We start from the raw sequence: 19,002 nt of genomic DNA, 5'->3' as shown, positions 1-19,002 counted from the left end.
TCTTCTACCCAGTTCTCTCTAGTCTCACCCATAGTTAGATTCCCACATAAATTCTGTCAATCATAAGGTAATTTTTAAGCATCCGGAATATATTCATTATCTTTTTTTGCGCCTCTGGGAATCCTCATGTTCTGTTTCCTCTTTCTAATTTTCAGATTAGAAAATTCTAACCTAATCTAAATCTTTTCTAAATTTCATATTTTCTCCAGCCTGAATCACTACTGTTTATTCTTATGACATCCTTCAATATTTATCCCAAATGCCACATCAGTGAAGCCCTCACTGATTAGCTAAGACCTTGAAAAGAGTCAATTGTTTTATCTTAGAGGTCACAGAACCTTGTACTTTTCTCTTTTATTGTAGTCTAAGTACTTTTCTTTTTCTTATTCCTGTTGTAATCTAACCAGAACTCTCTTGAAATAAGGGACAATTCTATGAGACTTGTGTAGACATTTTTTTGTTGTTGCTCTTCAATTCACTCATTCAACAGCTACTTACTGGGGCTTCCATGGTGGCGCAGTGGTTGAGAGTCCACCTGCCGATGCAGGGGACACGGGTTCGTGCCCTGGTCCGGGAAGATCCACATGCCGCAGAGTGGCTGGGCCCGTGAGCCATGGCCGCTGAGCCTGCGCATCCGGAGCCTGTGCTCCGCAACGGGAGAGGCCACAACAGTGAGAGGCCCGCGTACCGCAAAACAAAAAAAACAAAAAAAAAACAGCTACTTACTGAGAGAGTTCTAGGTGCAACAATTATTTTAGATGCTAAGAGGCATAATAGTGAACAAAACCAACAAAACTCATTGCCTTTATGGATTTCACATTTAAGTAGTTGCAAATACGTACATACCAAGGCAAACCAGTGCTAACACAAATTGGGGAATTCTAAAATGAAGGTGCTAAGTCACCAAAAGATTGGAGTGCAGCTTAACCTGAAGCAATTTCTGGAAAGAACAAACAACTATAAAAATGACTAAGATTCTCTGTTTTCCTTTGCTCATCTATCCTCTAAGAGTGTGATTTATTTTTTCTACAATCTCTCTCTCTCTCTGAAAACTGGATTTTTGCGTGCCCTACATATAACCACCTACATGATACAAAAATTTAATCTCTTTATTCCTCATTCTGGGAGAAAGGTCTCTGATTACACTAGCTTGGCCAACATTTGCTTATGGTTTATCAACTATGACTGGGGCTGGTGGCATGACTAAATTGTATAAAATGGTACAAAATGGCTGCCACTACTATAATCTCATGAATGGGAGAAGATTTTTAAAAAGTGGTGAAACTTCAGAGCTCACATCTCTTGGTTGACCTCAGAATGTCCTTATGGATGTAGGCTTTTGGGTATAGGTATTATGTCTATTCTGGCTCCCACTGAAAAAAAAAGAAGAAATAAAAAAAGAGAAAAGGTATTTGATCTCCAGCCTCTCATATACAGATGTTCAGGTTGTGCACTATACAACCTCACAACATCTATTGTGTAGACATAGTAGATTTGTATATGTATTCAAACAATTTCTCAGCAGATGGCACTGGAAACTCTCATGCACTACTACTGAGGTTACAGATTGGTACAACCATTTTGGAAGACAGTTTGCCATTTTCTAGTAAAATCAAAGATATATATGCATACCCTTTGATCCCGGAAATCTCCTCAGGCACTTGGGCATCAAAATACATGTACAAGAATATTCATATTGGCATTATTCCTAATTGTGGAAAACCAGAAACAACATAAATGTCCCTCAGCAATAGAATATGTAAATAGATTATGGTACATTTATACACTGGATGCTAGCAATAAAGTAAGCTACAGCCACATAAAAGCATGAATGAATTTTGCAAACAAATATTAATTTTTCCTTATTTTTGTAAATCTCCTTAGAATACAATAGACTGTATACAGCCAAAAATATACAGATGTATTGTGGGGCTTATAATTTATGCATAAATAAAGCCTATGACAACAATAACACAAACAATGGAAGGGGGGAAACAGAAGAATCCTGTTGTAAGGATCTCATACTCTTTGTTGGAGTGGCATAATATTACTTAAAAGTAGATTATGGTAAGTTAAAGATGTGTACTACAAATCCTAAAGCAACCACTAAGAGGCACAGCTTATAAGCCAACAAAGAAGATAAAATGAAATCATGAACATAGTGAACCCAAAGAAGGCAGAAAAAGAGGAAAAGTTTTTCAGTCCTACTGCTCTCAAATTCCAGAGGACAAACAAATGCCTCTCTGGAAGAGCCAGCCCCTGTCTCTGTGAGTCCTGGCTGTTCTCAATACAACCCACACCAAAGTCACCTCCTTCCCGAGCTCCTAAGCTGCCTATTATGGGGAAGTAGATGCCTCATGAATCTCAGCGTGTGCATACATGATCCGGCACTCAGGCACACGCATGCGCACACACACACCACACCTAAATCATGTCCTTGTCTCCACCACAGGGCTTTCACTGTCACCCAAATGCCCTTTCCTGCCTTTGGGTGACCCCCAAATTGCAGGAGCCCCTCGCCATCAGCTGAGCCCCAGGTCATCCCCAGCTTCTGCCTGTTAGTGCCCCTGAAATGGAAGCTGCCCTGAACCCTGACCTGCTCTCTCTAATGGCTCACCTGTAAAGTAGGGAAACCCCTCAGCAGATGTGACTGCTCTGTGAGAAAAAACAAGAGCCATAGAAATTAAAATGTTAGTACACTGTCATCTCCACCCAGCCTCTATCCCTGGGGTCCTCCCTAAGTTCTTCTGGGTTTCTCATTGTTTCCTCCTTTGAGTCCCTGGAAATGCCTCCCCACTGGGTATCTCATACTCCACTGGAAATCCCCTGGAGTCACAGGGCTACTTATCCATCCCTCCTCTCAGCCTCATAGAGAAGTGCCTTGGAGCTGGGCACTGACCTCAGGCCTTACCTTTTCAGAGGTGAAAACAAAGCCACAGAAGGCTATGACCCAACGGGAGTCCTCTACAGGCTACCACGGTGAGGTTGGGGATGAAAAGACAAGAGATTTATGGGGGATTTGAGGTGGTAAACATGAGATTGGAATTGAACTCCACATTTACCATTGACAAATCTACATTCATATCCCAGCTATCATTTAACACTTATGACACTTTAATTAGTTATCTTCTTTAAGCCTCAGTATTTTCATATGTAAACTGGGTTAATAAATAGTATTCGTCCCTTAGGGTTCCTGTGAATATTAGAGATACTCTATGGAAAAACCCTTGGAACCATGCCTGGCATGTAGTAAGTACTCAATAAATGCTAACTTGTAGTATTGTCGCTGAGACTAAGACTGCTTGGAGCCTCTCTGATGTTGCCTTGTGTGTGGGGTGTGAGGGAGAAAATGGTGGTGTAGACAGAAGAGTCCAAGAAGACCTAGATTTGAGGCCAGGCTCTTCTTGCTAGGTGAGACTAAGCAAATCACTTAGAATCTCCTAGCCTTGATGGGGTTAGTTTTTCATTCATTCATTCATTCATTCATTCAACTTCAAAGAGCTACTCTAAGTTAGCTGCAAATGAAAATGTTTATTAAAATCCCTTGGTGCATTCATGTATTCCTTCAACACAACACTTACTGAGCACATACATACTCTGCCGTGGGCTCTGTGCCGGGCACTGGGAGACAGATGAGTAAGACATGGTCTCCCCACCAGCAACACTTTCAGTCTAGTGGGGAGCTAGATCAGCAAGCCAGCAATTATAGCATGATAAAGACATGTCCAGGGCCTTGGCTTTAATGGTGAGGAGAAAGATTGGAAGCTTGAGGACTGAAAGAAGTTAAGGATGAGTTTATTTTCACGGATGACAGACTTGAACTCCATATGCTGAGGGTAAGAGGGGAGAAGTGGAAGATATCATGAGGACAAAAGTGAGGAAAGACATCTCTTTCACTGGGAATAGAAGGAAGAGAGAAAGATGAGCACAGTAGCCAGTTTGTGGGGACAGGGAAGTTAAAGGAGCTCTTGTCTGTGGTGCTTTTACAGTAGAGGAGCTGTGTCTCTTTCTGCAGAGAGCACATGACATCTGGCCACTTTATCTCTGCCCTCCTATCTGTCCCCCTCCTCTGCTACTCAGAACATTAAGCCTTGCAGGGTGACTTAGTTGTGTTGGTCTTTCGCCTCTACTAGTCTGTAGATTCTTTTTTTTTTTTCGGTACGCGGCCCTCTCACTGCTGTGGCCTCTCCCGTTGCGGAGCACAGGCTCCAGGTGTGCAGGCTCAGCGGCCATGGCTCACGGGCCCAGCCACTCTGCGGCATGTGGGATCCTCCCGGACCGGGGCGCGAACCCGTGTCCCCTGCATCGGCAGGCGGACTCTCAACCACTGCAACACCAGGGAAGCCCAGTCTGTAAATTCTTTACCTTGAAGCCTCCAGAGCAGCAGAACATCTCCTTCTCTGGTTTCCAGAATCCCATTTGCTCCTCGTTCTCATTCCACCCCTCTTCCCTCTTTTTCTGTCTCCTTCACTGACACCTGTTATGTTACTCTGTCGGCCCCTTAAGATTCTATCCCATGCCTTCAATAACATTATAATCCCCAAATCCAGCTTTAATCCTTCATCTGAGCACTCCACCCTTATTTCCAGTTGTTGACTGGACATCTCTTCATTTGTGAGTTTTCACAACATCCAAATGGGTTTATTAAGTGTACCTCCCAACACTCCAACACTGTTCCTCCTTCCTCAGGTTTTAGCAGTCATCATAGCTGAAAAACAAAAGCAAAATAACCTTGAAATTATTGTTGATTCCTCTGTCTCTCTCCACTTCCACTTAGTTCTTAAGTCTGATTGATCTGTCTCTAGAAACATCTATTCATCTCTCTTAAGACCTTCATTAGCCAGTAAACTGATCTCCTCATCTTTTACAGTCTTTTTCATTCCTTCTGCCCTGCCTTGAGGAGCTTGTTATTCTACATTTCCTCTACTGACTGCTTTGGAGCCCAGTGTCAAAGAAGCTCCTTTAGGAGTTTACCTAAGTAATCCTAAGATACAGAACAGGAGAGAAAATTACAGTTCACGTGACAGAGACAGACCAACCTTGTCCAAGTTAAGACGTTTGTGGGCAGCCCATGCCAGCTTATTCTCCCCCTTAAGGATGACCATCCTGTGGTGTTTGGGAAGGAGCGGGGGTCCCTAAATGTCTTCTTGGCCACTGCTCCTCCGTGCTGCGTTTTCCTCCATGCCCCTTTATTCCATCACAGATCACCTCTCACCTCACTCACTCTCAGCTCCTGAATTCCACCCCCTCCCCAGAAAGTCTTCAACAGACGTCCCCTAAGAATTTTTACCACCTCCACACAAGTGTTGTCTGGTCTTTGCCCAACCACAATGAAAGTACATTTCCCAAAATTTGAGTTATTCTGACTAAAATAATGCTCTAAGAGTTCCAGAAACACATTCCAGGGTGGGCTTTGGAATTCCAAATCCACTTCCTTTTGAGGTCTGTCTGTGAACTTAGAGAGGTTCCTCTTTAGTCTTCTGAGTATTCAGAGGGTGGCTATAGTAACACCAATGTAAACATTGATTTTCAGAGACAATACATTTAAACCTATAAGAAAGAAGAATATTTCTTCCTAGCTGCTCCACAATTCATAAGGCTTCTCTAATCTTCAACGTAATTAGTAGTTATAGTAAAATGATCCACTGTCTCATTTGCCTGAAAGGTTTCCTGGGACACCGGATGTTCAGGTCTAACACCAGGTAAGTCTCCAGCAAGCCAGGACTAGTTGGTCATCCTGAAGTTAAGAGCATGCACTCTGGAGTCTGTCTGGGTTCAAATCCAGCTCTGCCACTTACCAGCTGTATGATCTTGAACTAGACTTAATCTCTCTGTGCCTCACTTTCTTCCTCAGTAAAATTAAGAAGATTAAAAAAAGTTAATACATGAAAGCATTTAGAACACTGCCTAACATACGGTAAATGTCCAACAGGTGTCAGCTACTTTTATGCATATCAGTGTTAATTCCTCTAATCATCACACCTACCACCACCAAATGGTGCTCCCTAAGAATCTGCCCAGTACTGAATCACACATCTTTAATCTTAATATCTGCTCTCTTAATTATACAAAAACCTGGCCAAAGCTTTGAAATTACTACTCTCAGAACCCAGTTAACTGTTTAGCTTCTTACCTGTTCCTCATTCACCTTACCCGACAAGCAATGCTCGAGCACTTCCTGTGTGTTTATGGTGGCTCTGTGCTTGGAGCTTCAGAGAACACAATAGAGGTATGCTGTTACCCCTGTTCTCCTGGAACTCACATTCTGAAAGGAATGCAAGCATCATTCATGACACTGATGACAAGGCCAGGCAGGAGGCCCCACATCCAGTCTAGAGGATCTTAGGAAGGGAGAAGTCTCTGTGGTCCGTTGTTTGTGTCCAGGAAGAACAGAAGTACTCCTCAGCAACTTTCCTCTCCCCTTGCCACACAGTGTACCCCAGGCACAAAAGTGAGGCCATCATTCCTGACTTGTTCCTCTCTCCCAATAAGCCCCACTTGGTTCTTCCCAGGCTTCTTGGACCAAAGATTCCTCATATATTCTTTTTTCCTCCTAATCAAGAATCTTCTTCATCCTTTCTATTGCCTCTGGCCCATCACTCTTTTTTCTCTCCTATACCACACCTACTTTCTGCCTAATCTTTTACTCAGCAATCAAATACCTGGAGTATCACAGATAAACAGCATCTTGTAAGTTTACATTTCACATACAAAAGCCAAGAGCTCCCTAAGGACAAGGAACGTCTTGTTCATCTTTGTTGCTCCCATGACACCTGACATAGTACCTGTCTGTGCCCCAAAAGAGTAGACATACGTGCACGAAGAGGTGGATCTTCATCGCAAACCACGCAGGCCCTAAAATAAAAATAGGTTTTCTTCCATTGACCATTTTGTTCTAACAGTCTCTGACCCCCACTCCTGGGGCCAGCTCAGGGCCAAAGCCAGTGGGTAAGGATGGAAATAGCAGCACCTTCAACATCTCCCACACCAACTTCTTCCTGGGGGGCTTCTCTGGATTGCAAAGGTGGAGGGCCCTCCTGGTCCTGCCCCTTACTTTTCCCTATGTGACCATCGTCTCTGCCAATGCCCTCATCATCCACACGGTGGCGGCCCAGCAGAGCCTGCATCAGCCCATGTACATGCTCATTGCCCTGCTCCTGGCTGTCAACATTTGTACTGCTACAGCGGTGATACCCAAAATGCTGGAGGGCTTTGTGCATTATGTTAACCCCATATCACTGCATGGCTGCCTGGCCCAGATGTTTTTCATCTACTTCACTCTCCTTCTGGACTACAACCTCCTGCTGGCCATGGCCCTAGACTGCTTGGTGGCCATGTGCCACCCACACTGTTATAGTGACCTGATGACCTCCCGTCTGCTAGGCGTGCTGGCCTTTTTTGCCCTGACATGGAGCCTGGGAGTGGCAGTGTCCTTGGTAGTGCTAACCTCAAGAGCTTGATTCTGCCAGACAGCAGTGATCTGACACTGTACCTGTGAGTACATCGCACTGCTGAGCATAGCTTGTGGAGACTTGACCTTCAACAACAAGTTGGGGCTGGCCGTGCGGTTGGTCACTGTGACCTTTGATCTAGCCCTGCTGGGGACCTCCTACACCCGCATCATCTATGCTGTCTTCTGGATATCTCCTGGGGGAGCCCGAACCAAGGCCCTGCACACGTGTGGCTCCCACTCCCATTGGTCATCCTCACCATCTACCTCTCTAGTCTCTCCACTTCCATCGCTTTCCGAGTAGCCAAGGCTGTGTCTTGGAACGTCCAGAACCTGCTCAGTGCCATCTATCTGCTGCTCCCAGGAGCCTTGAATCCTGTCATCTAGGGGGTAAGGATCAGAGAGATCAGGCAACATGTAGAAAAGATGCTCTGTGGAAAGGAATTAGCCCAGGAGGTTAGGGAGAAGCCAGAGAGGCTGCAGAATATGAGAGTGAAGGAGAAACTGCCAGGGTGAGAGAACTTCATCAACTTGGGAAATTGGGGCTGTGACCTCTGGGAACAAGAGATAAGCAGGCAGTACTGAGGGACAGGCTGCAATTTCCTGAGATTATGGAGGACTCAACAGCAGGTTCATTGTTGGTAAACTATTCCTTTTTGAATTCTTAGAATGCTCTGTTTTCACTCCAATGAAAAAATTGCTTTTCCCTATTTATCCTTGTTAGTTTAGTTTCTCTGTCCTCTTCTCCCTGACTCCTGAGAAAGCCCCCCAGTTAACGTCTGGATATATGGAGCTCCACTGGAAGTTGTATAGAGCAAGTTGCACAGACCACGACTTGCCCTGAACACCCAGTCTGAAACAAATAAACAGGCCAGGCTCTTCCCTGGTGCCCAGTCTCTCCCAGATACATAGTAAGACTTGACATGAAGCCCGGTCTCACCGAATATACAGGTCAGTTTTGATGCCATCAGTCTAATGCAAACACACGAGTTAGGTTCTAGAGTCCAATCAGTTCCAAACACAGGTGAGGCTCTGCCTGATATTCCCAGTCTGATATCCCCAGGCACACAGGTCAGGCCTACCCCAGGGGTCCAGTCTAGCCCAAACAGGTCAAGTCCAGCCAGGGAGCCCTCCAGTCTGACAGACACCCAAGCCAGGTCTTCTCCTTGGGACCCAAATTCATCCAAAGACCAGACTAGGCCCTTATCTGTACTTGAGCTTGACCCAAACCCAGAGGTCATGCCACTCTTTCCCATGGTAGCCAGTGTGATTTATCTAAGTCACTCCTGCTTGAAAGACCTCCATAGCTGTCATCTATAGAATGGAGTATCTATCCTTTAGGGATGTCCCAGAAAGAGGCTATGGTGTCCCATACTGTGCAGGACCTTCTGTAAACCACCCAAGTTTTCTCTTCCTCTATCACTTGATCATATGGAATGTCCCATGAGGCCATGGGTGCAGGCTGGGAGAGAGAAGGTGTAGCAGGAGCGAGAACCATGGGCATTTGGGCCAGTTCTTCAGTAGATCACTTGTGCTTTCAGGGCCTGCTTGAGCCCAATCTTGTATATACCACTTCCATTTGATGATGGAATGCTGCTATGCATGCCCAACTTTAGGCTTAGGGGGTCAGACAACACCCAGTTCATGACAGGCAGCTCAGGTTGCATGGTAACTTCGTGGTCTTTGGTTAGGCAGTCTTCAAGTCCCAGTAGCAGCCGAAAGCTGTCTCTCACAAGGTAAGTATTTATCAAGAGAGGATGGCAGGGCCTGCCAAAGGCTTCCAACAGCATCCCTATCTGCCACTGATACTTGAGCAGCTTGCCTGGCAGACTGGACCTGTTGCAGAGCCAGGTTTGTTCTTTGTCCTGGGCCCCCTCAAAACTAGTAGCTTTTAGGGTCACATGGTAAATGGGCCAGAGTAGCACATCCAAAAGAGGAATACGTTGCCATGTCGCCTCGAAAATCCAAAGAGGCCCACTAGCCCTTATACCTTTCTTTTGGTTGTAAGAGGAGCCAGATAGAAGAATTTATCCCTCATCATAGAAGGAATATCCCAACATGCCTTATATCATTGGACCCCAAGAAATTTCACTGAGGTAGAAGGTCCCTGAATTTTTGTTTGATTTATTTCTCATTCTCTGACACACAAACGTCTTACCAGTAAGTCTAGAGTAGCTGCCATTTCCTGCTAGGTCCAATCCGCATCTCAACGTAATGGAGCACTGTGATGTACTGTGGAAAGGAAAAGTGATCAAGATGAACTAAATTATGACACTGGGCTAGAGAGTTGATAACTGATACACCCCTGAGGCAGAACACATACATGGTCACCCAGACCCTTGCCTCTCTGTTTGATTAGGAGTATCCAGTGATGGTATTCTGCATGTCTCTATTGCCACATCACCACCAGGGACTATCAGAGCTCTCTTTACTACTGAAAAGTCATGCTTAAATCTCATCAAATTAGAGAACCAACCCAGAAAACTCATCCTTAGGATTCCATTCCTCTAGAACCATTTCCAGTACCAGAACCTATATTAGTCAGTGTTCTCGTTCTCCAGAGAAACAGAACCAATAAGGTGTGTATATACACACACACACACACACACACACACACACACACACACACAAAATCTTATCTATATATTCAGTTGACCCTTGAACAATGCAGGGATTAGTTCCAGGACACACAGAGGATACAAAAATCCACGGATGTTCAAGTTCCATACAGTGTCTATATCCACGGGTCCACATCCACAGATTCAACCAACCACAGACTGTGTAGTATTGTAGTACTTATTGAAAAAATCCAAGTGTAAGTGGACCCATGCAGTTCAAATTCATGTTGTTCAAGGGTCAACCATATACATCTCTCTCTCTCTCTCTCTCTCTCTATACACACACACACACACACATAAAGTAATACGGGGGACTTCCCTGGTGGTGCAGTTGTTAAGAATCCACCTGCCAATGCAGGGGACACAGGTCCAAGCCCCGGTCCAGGAAGATCCCACATGCCATGGAGCAACTAAGCCCGTGTGCTACAACTACCCAGCCTGCGCTCTACAGCCTGCGAACCACAACTACTGAGCCTGTGTGCTGCAACTACTGAAGCCCACACAACTAGAGCCCATGCTCCGCAACAAGAGAAGCCACAGCAATGAGAAGCCCGTGCACTACAATGAAGAGTAGCCTCCACTCACCACAACTAGAGAAAGGCTGTGTGCAGCAACGAAGACCCAATGCAGCAATAAATAAATAAATAAATAAGTTAAGTAAGTAAGTAAGTAAGTAAGTAATGGGCTCACAATTGTGGAACTGGCAAATCCCAAACTGGCAGAGTAGGCTTCCAGGATGGAAACCCAGAGAACAGCTGATACTGCAGGTCATGTCCAACGGCAGTCTGTAGGCAGAAGTCCTTTCTCAGAGGACCTCAGCATTTTTCCTCTTAAGGACTTCAACTGATTGGATGAGGTCACCCGCATTATGGAGGATAATCTGATTTACTCAAAGTCTACGAATTCAAATGCTAATTTCATCTAAAAACAATACCTTCACAGCTCTATCTAGTGTTTGATCAAATATCTGGATACCATGGCCTAGCCAGTTGGCAAATAAAATTAACCATGACATTGCCTAGGCTTACAGCAAGCCTAACCAAGTATGGGAGTGTCCTAGCACAGAGTCAATCTGCAAAGACCAAGGAAAGCTGTCAAAACATTAACTGAACATACTCTGCAGAAGAGACTTCACTGCAAAAAGTTTAGTCTCAGAATAGTTCAACAAAAAAAAAAATCACAGGCATTATAAAGAAACAGGTAAACATAGACCATTCAAAGGAAAAAGATAAACTGACAGAAACCACCCCTGAGGAAGCCCAGCCGTCAGACTTTCTAGACAGACATTAAAACAACTGTCTTAAATATGATTGAAGAGCTAAAGGAAAACAGGTAAAGGAAATCAGGAAAACAATGTATTAACAAAATCAGACTATCAACAAAGATGTAGAAACAATTAAAAGGAACCAAACAGGAAGTCTAGAGCTGGAAAGAGCAATAACTGAAATGAAAATTTCACTAGAGGGACTCAACAGCAAAGCTGAGCAAGAAGAAGAAAGAATAAATGAACTTGACGATAAGGCAATTGAAACTACTGAGTCTAAGGAGCTGAAGTAGGATGAAGAAAAGTGAACTAAGCCTAAGGGACCTGTTGGGACATTGCTAAGTGGACCAATAGATGCAACATTGGAACTCCAGAAGGAAAAGAGGGAAAGGGGCAAAAAAGATTACCTGAAGAAATAATGGCTGAAAACTTCCCAAATTTAACAAAAGATGTGAATATATCAATCCAAGCAGCTCAACAAACCCCAATTAGGCTAAATTCAGAGACCCACACCAAGACACATTATAATCAAACTGTCAAAAGCCATTAGGATGGTTATTATAAAAAATACAAAAAATTAACAAGTATTGGCAAAGATGTGGAATAACTGGAACTCTCGTGTACTGTTGGTAGAAATGTAAAATGGTGCACTTGCTGTAGAAAACAGTTCGGCAATTCCTCAAAAAGTTAAATATAAGATTACCATCTAGTCCAATAATTCCACTTCTAGGTACACACCCAAAAGAACAGAAAGCAGGAATTCAAACAGATACTTGTGCATCAATGTCCACAGCAGCATTATTCACAACAGCCAAAAGGTGGAAATAACCCAAATGTCTATATATATATATATATAAAATGAGATATTACTCAGCCTTAAAAAAGGAATGAAATTCTGACACAATACATAAATGAACCTTGAAAACATTATGCTAAGTGAAATAAGCCAGACATAAAAGGACACATATTGTATGATCCCTTTTATTTGAGATACCTAGAATAAGCAAATTCAGAGTCAGAAAGTAGAATAGAGGTTACCAGGGAATAATGGAAGAAGGGAATGGGGAATTATTGTTTTATGTATAGACTTTCTGTTTGGGATGATGAAAGAGTTCTGAAAATAGATAGTGGTGATGGTTGTACATTGTACATGTACTTAATGCCACTAAATTGTATGCTTTAAAATGGGTAAAATGGTAACATTTATGTTATGTATATTTTACCACAATTTTTTTAAAAAGAAGAAAAAGGCATATATTAAAATCAGAATTCTATATGGTGTCTAAGTAATTTGTCTTAAAATTTCTTCCCTGAACCCTCAAATAACAAAAAATCCTTTATCAAAGTGGACCTTTGTATGAAGATAAATGACAAAATTAGTCTCACACAATCATTTAGAAATGTTTATCTTTATTTCAGAATGACCTATTAGGACCTTATCCAGATAAAGGTTCTGTCAGCACTTCTCACGTGTTATGACTCAGTTTTGCTTCTATGGACACACCAGTCAAAGTCTCCTTACCAAAACTGAAGTCACCAGAAAAGGGGTACCAGATGGGTGATGAAACCCTACTTAATCACTCCCTATTTGCAAGATGACTTCTTTTGCATTCCTAAAACATCTACTTTGATTCCCAATATATCAATTTTAAAAAATCATTACTTTCACGTTTATATAAATTGACTTTAAATCAATTGATTTAAATTGATTTAAATTGACTTTAAATCAATTGATTCTTTTGCTGCAATAACGTCCAGCAAAACCTTATCACTTCAAGCAAACCTACTATACCTATCTATGCTCAAGAAGTAGTTTGGCTATTAAAGAAGGGCTGGTCTCTTCTAAGCCTTTCCTCAGGATCCACACATCAGACATTCATCTCTATTTTCCAAAGAGCACACCATGGCTGCTGTGTTCCTCTCCTTCTCTTCTTCTTTTGATACCTTTTCCTTATCTTTCAGCTTTTCTTTATTTAGAGTGAACTGGATCGGATTAGCTGCTGGTCTTGTCCTTAAATAATACATCCCAGTCTTCAAACCCTAAAAGGGAAGTAAATACAACTAATTAGGAGAAGCTGTGAGAACACTAGATATTCAAGACCAATGTTTAAAATACATTTCCATAAACCAGGTCAAATTGCTTTCTAAACTTAGAATTATATCTCCTCTAGGAAGCCCTCTCAAAAATGCTTAAAGAGAGAAAGAGATGGTCAAACAGTATACTCTGTCCTTTTCACCCCTAAAACAAGCTTATCTCTTTGAAAATGTCAAATATTTTTGTTCTCTAGTCTTTTTGTTTGTTTGTTTTTATGTGTATGACTTCCAAGTGTGCCTAAGAAAACATGTCTGCCTTAAATTATAACTATTTAGAGGTCTAGACTGTATCTCTGTATAAGAACAGATTATGACTAATTCAAGGATAAGAATCACCATTCTCTATTCAGTATCCCCAGTCCTGGAACATAGTATAAGTTCAATAAAAGTTTGTTAAATAGAAAAATAAATTCATAATTCTATATAAACACCTAGAATATTGCTAGGGAATAAGAATACATTATAGACTCACAGGCCTTTACAGTTGGCAATGACTAGCTAAGTGATTGGCTTTTATCCTGTAGATAAAGTGGGGAAACAATGGATATTTTTGAACAGTGGGTTGACATGTGTGAAGTTTTATTTTAGGAATGGTAGCAGTACACAAGATGGCCTAGAGTAGAGATACCAGAAGAAAAGAGATCAGTTAAGAAGTTAAAAATAACAACAGTGGAATAGAAAGTAAGACATTCAAGAAATAGTACAAAGGAACAACTGACACTACATGGTGAATGACTGCATGGAAAGTAAAGGAAGGATCATAGGTAACTCCAAGGTTTCAAGCTTAGAATAAAATAATCCTAAAAGAAATAAGAAAATTCGAAGTGAGAGCTTAATCTGGTATAAAACCCATGGGTTGGTTCTAATATACTGGACTTAAAGTGAAAGAACTTCCAGGTGGCAATACTTAGTATGTAGCTAGAATATAGAACTCTGTTCCAATTCTAAAATATCCCAAACTGGTTGACTTCCTCCACTAACCTGTTTCCAGCCGTAGAAGTGCATACTAGTGAGTTTGCCATAGTTAGGCTCAGCAATATGTATGTTCAAAGACTGGCTTTGATCAATGAAAGCTCCTCTCTCAGCTGCCATCTTGAGTATGGTTTTCTGAGAGATTTCCCACACAGTCTTATAAAGTTGCTTCAGGTCCTCAGGAATTTCTGGTATGCTCTGAAGAAGGGAAATCAAATGTTTATTGCACTCTGGTTGAAGAAAGCAGTATGATTAACAGAATGGTGACCCCCAGGGTCTGGCCTTGGTTCTACTTCCAGCCAGATCTGATGCTACCATTCCATTTAATACAGTATGATCCTTATCAAGTTTCCTAAGACTACTCACTTCTGGCTTATGAAGTCAAACAAAACCCCATCTAAACAACAAAATATCAGTCTGGTGGTAGTTATTTAAGACTCATCTTTAACTGGTTAATGGCCAAAACATTCACTGAAAAGTCAGAGCTAAGCAACAATAAATGACCCTTGACTTTTGCAGAAAATACAAATACTCAGGGCTGTAACTCACAGGGACATGACACAAGGAAGCAATGAGGCAAAACCCTTTTAATAAGCTAGGACTTCACAAACTCCATTTGGAGTCAACAGAAAAAGGTTTTCCTATTTCTTAGGTCTAGGGTTAGCTTGCATCAAAACACAGACTGGCTAATGCTACAGCTTCCATCAGCAAATATAGAAATGTTACAAGAATCTTTATCTGTGTTGCCAAGCAGACAAATATTTAGCCAGAGGCCTCTATTTACAAATAAATAAATGCTTCTTGATTCTCAGTTGCAAATATTTCACTGTTAAACACTATTTCTGGCTCTGTCTTTTGGACTATCAGTCTTCAATTCTCCATCATACTTTTTAATTAAGTTTGACTCTAATTTCAGGCTTTATATCACTGGTCCCCCAACTCTGACTCACTTGGCAATTATCTAGGGAGTCTTTAAAAAATACTGATGCCTGGCTCTCACTCCCAGACATTTAATTTGTATGGGGTACAACCTAAGCTTCAGGATTTTAAAAGCTCTTCAATGTATTCTAATGTGCAGAGAAGTTGGGAACCACTACTTTATACTGCTGCACAAACAAGAGGGTAAGGCCTAGCTATGTGAAGATGCACTTAATCCTAGCACAGCAATGCAGAGTTGAACAGAGCTACATAAGCCTATATGACCACAGGGAATAGCCATTCTTTCTCTGCATTGCCTGGGATAAGTGAGAAGTTACCAATGTAACTACCAACTTAGCTCCTGAAGAGAACACTTTTTTTTTTTAAATTTTGTACCTGGATGGAGCCATTGCATGCAATAATCTGATTTTTCATCTCTTCATTCCACAAGCCCCGCTCAGTAAGATCTTTCAGTAAGTGAGGATTTACAATCTGAAACGGAAAGGGGAAAGATGTGAAGGAATAAACAACAAAGACAGGGCCTAAACAGGATCACAGACTTGGAGCTTAAAGTAAATAAGATCAATGAAGAACATTAGATTGCTTGGTAAATTCTATTTTTTATAAAACTGAGAGACCTATCCCACTACATGAAAGCTATATTCCTCTAAAATCTTTATATCTGTTATTCAAAACATAACACATGGTATTTGCAAAAGTGAAAAGAGCTAATGCTGCCTAAGCTGGGTATGTAGAATGATTCTTTTTTCTTTTTAAGTAAGGACATAATAAATACTTAAGAAAATTAGAAACGTACCCACGCCAAACCTTACAGAAATTTATTTCAGAGTATCTGCAAATTCACAAATAAGTATCTTTTAAATTAGTGGTTCTCAACCTGCAAATGAGAATTACCTGGGAACCTTAAAAAAAACACTGGTCCTGCCCATCAGAAATTCTAATTTGTAACCAAGGCTGAGAACCACTATCTTAAAAGATACTTCTATACACCTTGAGTATCATCAACTTAAGCATATGAGGTTATAGTATATGTCACTATGATTACAAAATGGTTAAACATCATGTGAACTCTAATATCAAGTTGCTTTCATACTCAACCCTCAATCCTTCATTCTTTTGACAGATATTTATTAAATGTCTATTATATGCTGAAATAACATAAACAATATTAGAGATGATAACTCACTTTATCAAAACTTTGCACCGACACTAAAATAAAGGGGCATATACTAAATATGAGTAGCATTTACTCCCAACATCAGGCTTCTAAAAGATTTTCCTGTAGGTCTGGTTGTGATCTTCTCACCTGAAATTCTCCTGACAAGACTCTGCGAGTATAGATGTTACTGGTATAAGGTTCAATTGACTCATTATTTCCCAATATCTGAGCAGTTGAAGCAGTAGGCATCGGGGCAATGAGTAAACTGTTTCTTATACCATACCTAAAGAAAAGGAGATTATTAGGTGCTGGTCCTGAAGCTACAATCTGTCAGGAAGACAGCTACTTTAAGTCATTGTAGTAAATGCAGTTGCTGCAAGTAATACCAAACATCCATTAGACTCACATGTTGACTTTTGCATTTAACCCCTAAAGGGATGCAACTCCACAGTATGGGTGGTATAACTTGGCCCTCTCCTAAATGCCTAATTCCTAAACAGAATCAGCACCATTTTTACTGCTGGTAAACCTTATCATGCCATGCTGTGATTCCTTATCAAGTTAGGAATCACAGCACTTGATACACTATCTTGCCCAAGAAAACACTCACATGGTTATTGGAGAGTCCCCACCTGTATCAGGGTACACTCATTCAACCCTTACTCTTTTCTAAGTGCCTATGTGATCACTGTGCTAGGCCCTTTAAGGAAACATAATGATGTGAAAGTGGTCAGAACCAGACCTCTATCCCCACAATTCTCCATTTATCCTGAACAGGATAATGAATAGAAAAAATTATGCTCCAAGTATATTCCTGACTTCCTCTATCACCTCTTTAATTAAATTTCCGAGAAGAACGCTAACATTTTTTGACTCTATTCAGTGTCAAAGAGAGTGCATAAAAATATAGTATCTAGGGCTTCCCTGGTGGCGCAGTGGTTGAGAGTCCGCCTGCCGATGCAGGGGACACGGGTTCGTGCCCTGGTCCGGGAAGATCCCACATGCCGCGGAGCGGTGGGGCCCGTGAGCTATGGCCGCTGAGCCTGCGCATCCGGAGCCTGTGCTCCGCAATGGGAGAGGCCACAACAGTGAGAGGTCTGCGTACCGCAAAAAAATAAATAAATAATAAATAAATAAATATATAGTATCTGAACTCTGAGAAATCTTCAAACTGTCCTAAGCACATCCTTCAAAGCTCAGCCTAAGAGATACTTACTCTACAACATCTTTCCTAACCAGGCAGACAACACTAAATACAACTGTCAAATACAAATATTTGCATTGCAAATATTTTCTGTGACCTGTACCTTTACGTATATTTGTGTTACATGTCTTACCTTACTTAGTTTTAAGTTTCTCAAGGACAAAGAGTTCATCTTTCCTACATTCCATACCTCTGGATTCATACAGCACTTAGCATAGAGACTCACATCCTAATGGAGTCTGTACAACTGGACTTTCAACCTCTCTATGTCATTTTCTAGTTGTGAGGCATCAAGCAAACCACCAACTATCTCCATGTCTTTACTCCCTCAGTAGAGTGGACAGTGGTTTCCTGTCCAGAGACAGGAAAATGTTTTGAAAAGTCATATATATATGATATATCCAAGCTATGGAATTGTCTGTAATCACTAAAAACAATAGGTAAATCTGCATGTACTAAAAGAGAAACATCTCCAAAATAAATCACTAAATAAAAAGTCTCAAAACATGTCAAGTTTGATCTCATTTATATAATAAAACTGTGTGTGCGTATCTGCAAATGTACTGAAAAAGGTCTAGAAAAATATACACCATTCACAATGGTTATCTCTGAGAAAAGGAGTAAGTTGGTTTTTTTGTTTGTTTTGTGGGACAAAATGGTTGGCAGAACCATTTATATATAAATGGTATAAAGAAGGGCTTTTACTTTCTATTTTATTTCCATATTTGAACTTTATTAACAATGAATGTGTATTCATGTATTAATTTTGAAATTTAAAAAAGTTATACATAAAAAATATTTAAACTACATTATTTTGAGAAAAACAGAATAATAAATAGAATACAGGTCCATTTTTGTAAAAATTGAATCTGCATGTAAATATACACATATATACACACTCATAAGAAAGTCTGAGGATGATAGACAAAAAGATACAAACAGGTTTTTTTGGGGGGTGATGGTACTGGGATAATTTTCATTTTATTCCCTTTCCACATGTATGTTTTCTAAATTATCTAACATGTATTATTTGAGTAACAAAACAATTTTAAGGTAAACAGATATTTTAAAGAGCATTTTAAAGCTACTGCTTCCTTCTGCAAACATTAAACACTTTGTATATGCATTAACCTAGACATGACAGACAAACATTCAGCAAAACATTCTGCCTGCACTCAAATCTCTTATGTTTATTAGCTGGAAAGGACTACATTTTTCAATTTTTACATTTTTCTTTCACACAGTTTAACACATTAAACCCTCCAAAAGCTCTTCCAAAATCCGTAATGAAGTCCTATGACA

At 41.0% G+C, this 19,002-nt stretch overlaps 2 protein-coding genes and 1 pseudogene across 6 annotated transcripts in view; 1 reads left to right on the top strand and 2 right to left on the bottom strand.

Moving 5' to 3' along the window:
• LOC109550625 (RNA polymerase II subunit A C-terminal domain phosphatase SSU72 like protein 3-like) overlaps positions 1-10,347 on the bottom strand; it is a 55,837-nt gene extending 45,490 nt beyond the window's left edge. Inside the window, exons 1-5 of one of the 4 annotated variants that reach the window (XM_073808554.1) lie at positions 9,609-10,332; positions 7,718-7,833; positions 4,655-6,855; positions 1,633-1,708; positions 499-1,373 (exon numbers count right to left, since the gene is read on the bottom strand). The gene's annotated coding sequence lies outside the window, so the exon portion shown is untranslated. Of the gene's footprint in view, positions 1-498; positions 1,709-2,617; positions 6,856-7,717; positions 7,834-9,608 lie in introns of all 4 variants that reach the window. The other 3 variants (XM_073808555.1, XM_073808553.1, XM_073808552.1) reach the window with 3 other exon arrangements.
• LOC141279432 (olfactory receptor 52E8-like) lies at positions 6,164-7,966 on the top strand (annotated as a pseudogene).
• A 2,378-nt stretch (positions 10,348-12,725) lies between the features above and the next one.
• Positions 12,726-19,002, bottom strand: part of RRM1 (ribonucleotide reductase catalytic subunit M1) — a 34,840-nt gene continuing 28,563 nt past the window's right edge. The window contains exons 16-19 of one of the 2 annotated variants that reach the window (XM_019939515.3): positions 16,644-16,779; positions 15,713-15,808; positions 14,408-14,596; positions 12,726-13,372 (exon numbers count right to left, since the gene is read on the bottom strand). In XM_019939515.3, coding sequence (XP_019795074.1) covers positions 13,187-13,372; positions 14,408-14,596; positions 15,713-15,808; positions 16,644-16,779 — 607 coding nt within the window. In that variant the 3' untranslated portion in view covers positions 12,726-13,186. The other variant, XM_073808550.1, reaches the window with a different exon arrangement.

The sequence above is a fragment of the Tursiops truncatus genome, chromosome 8, assembly GCF_011762595.2.
Source record: "Tursiops truncatus isolate mTurTru1 chromosome 8, mTurTru1.mat.Y, whole genome shotgun sequence".
Classification (NCBI taxonomy): domain Eukaryota; kingdom Metazoa; phylum Chordata; class Mammalia; order Artiodactyla; family Delphinidae; genus Tursiops; species Tursiops truncatus.
The sequence above is the reverse complement of the archived record's forward strand: the minus strand, read 5'-3'. Positions and strand labels throughout refer to the sequence as shown.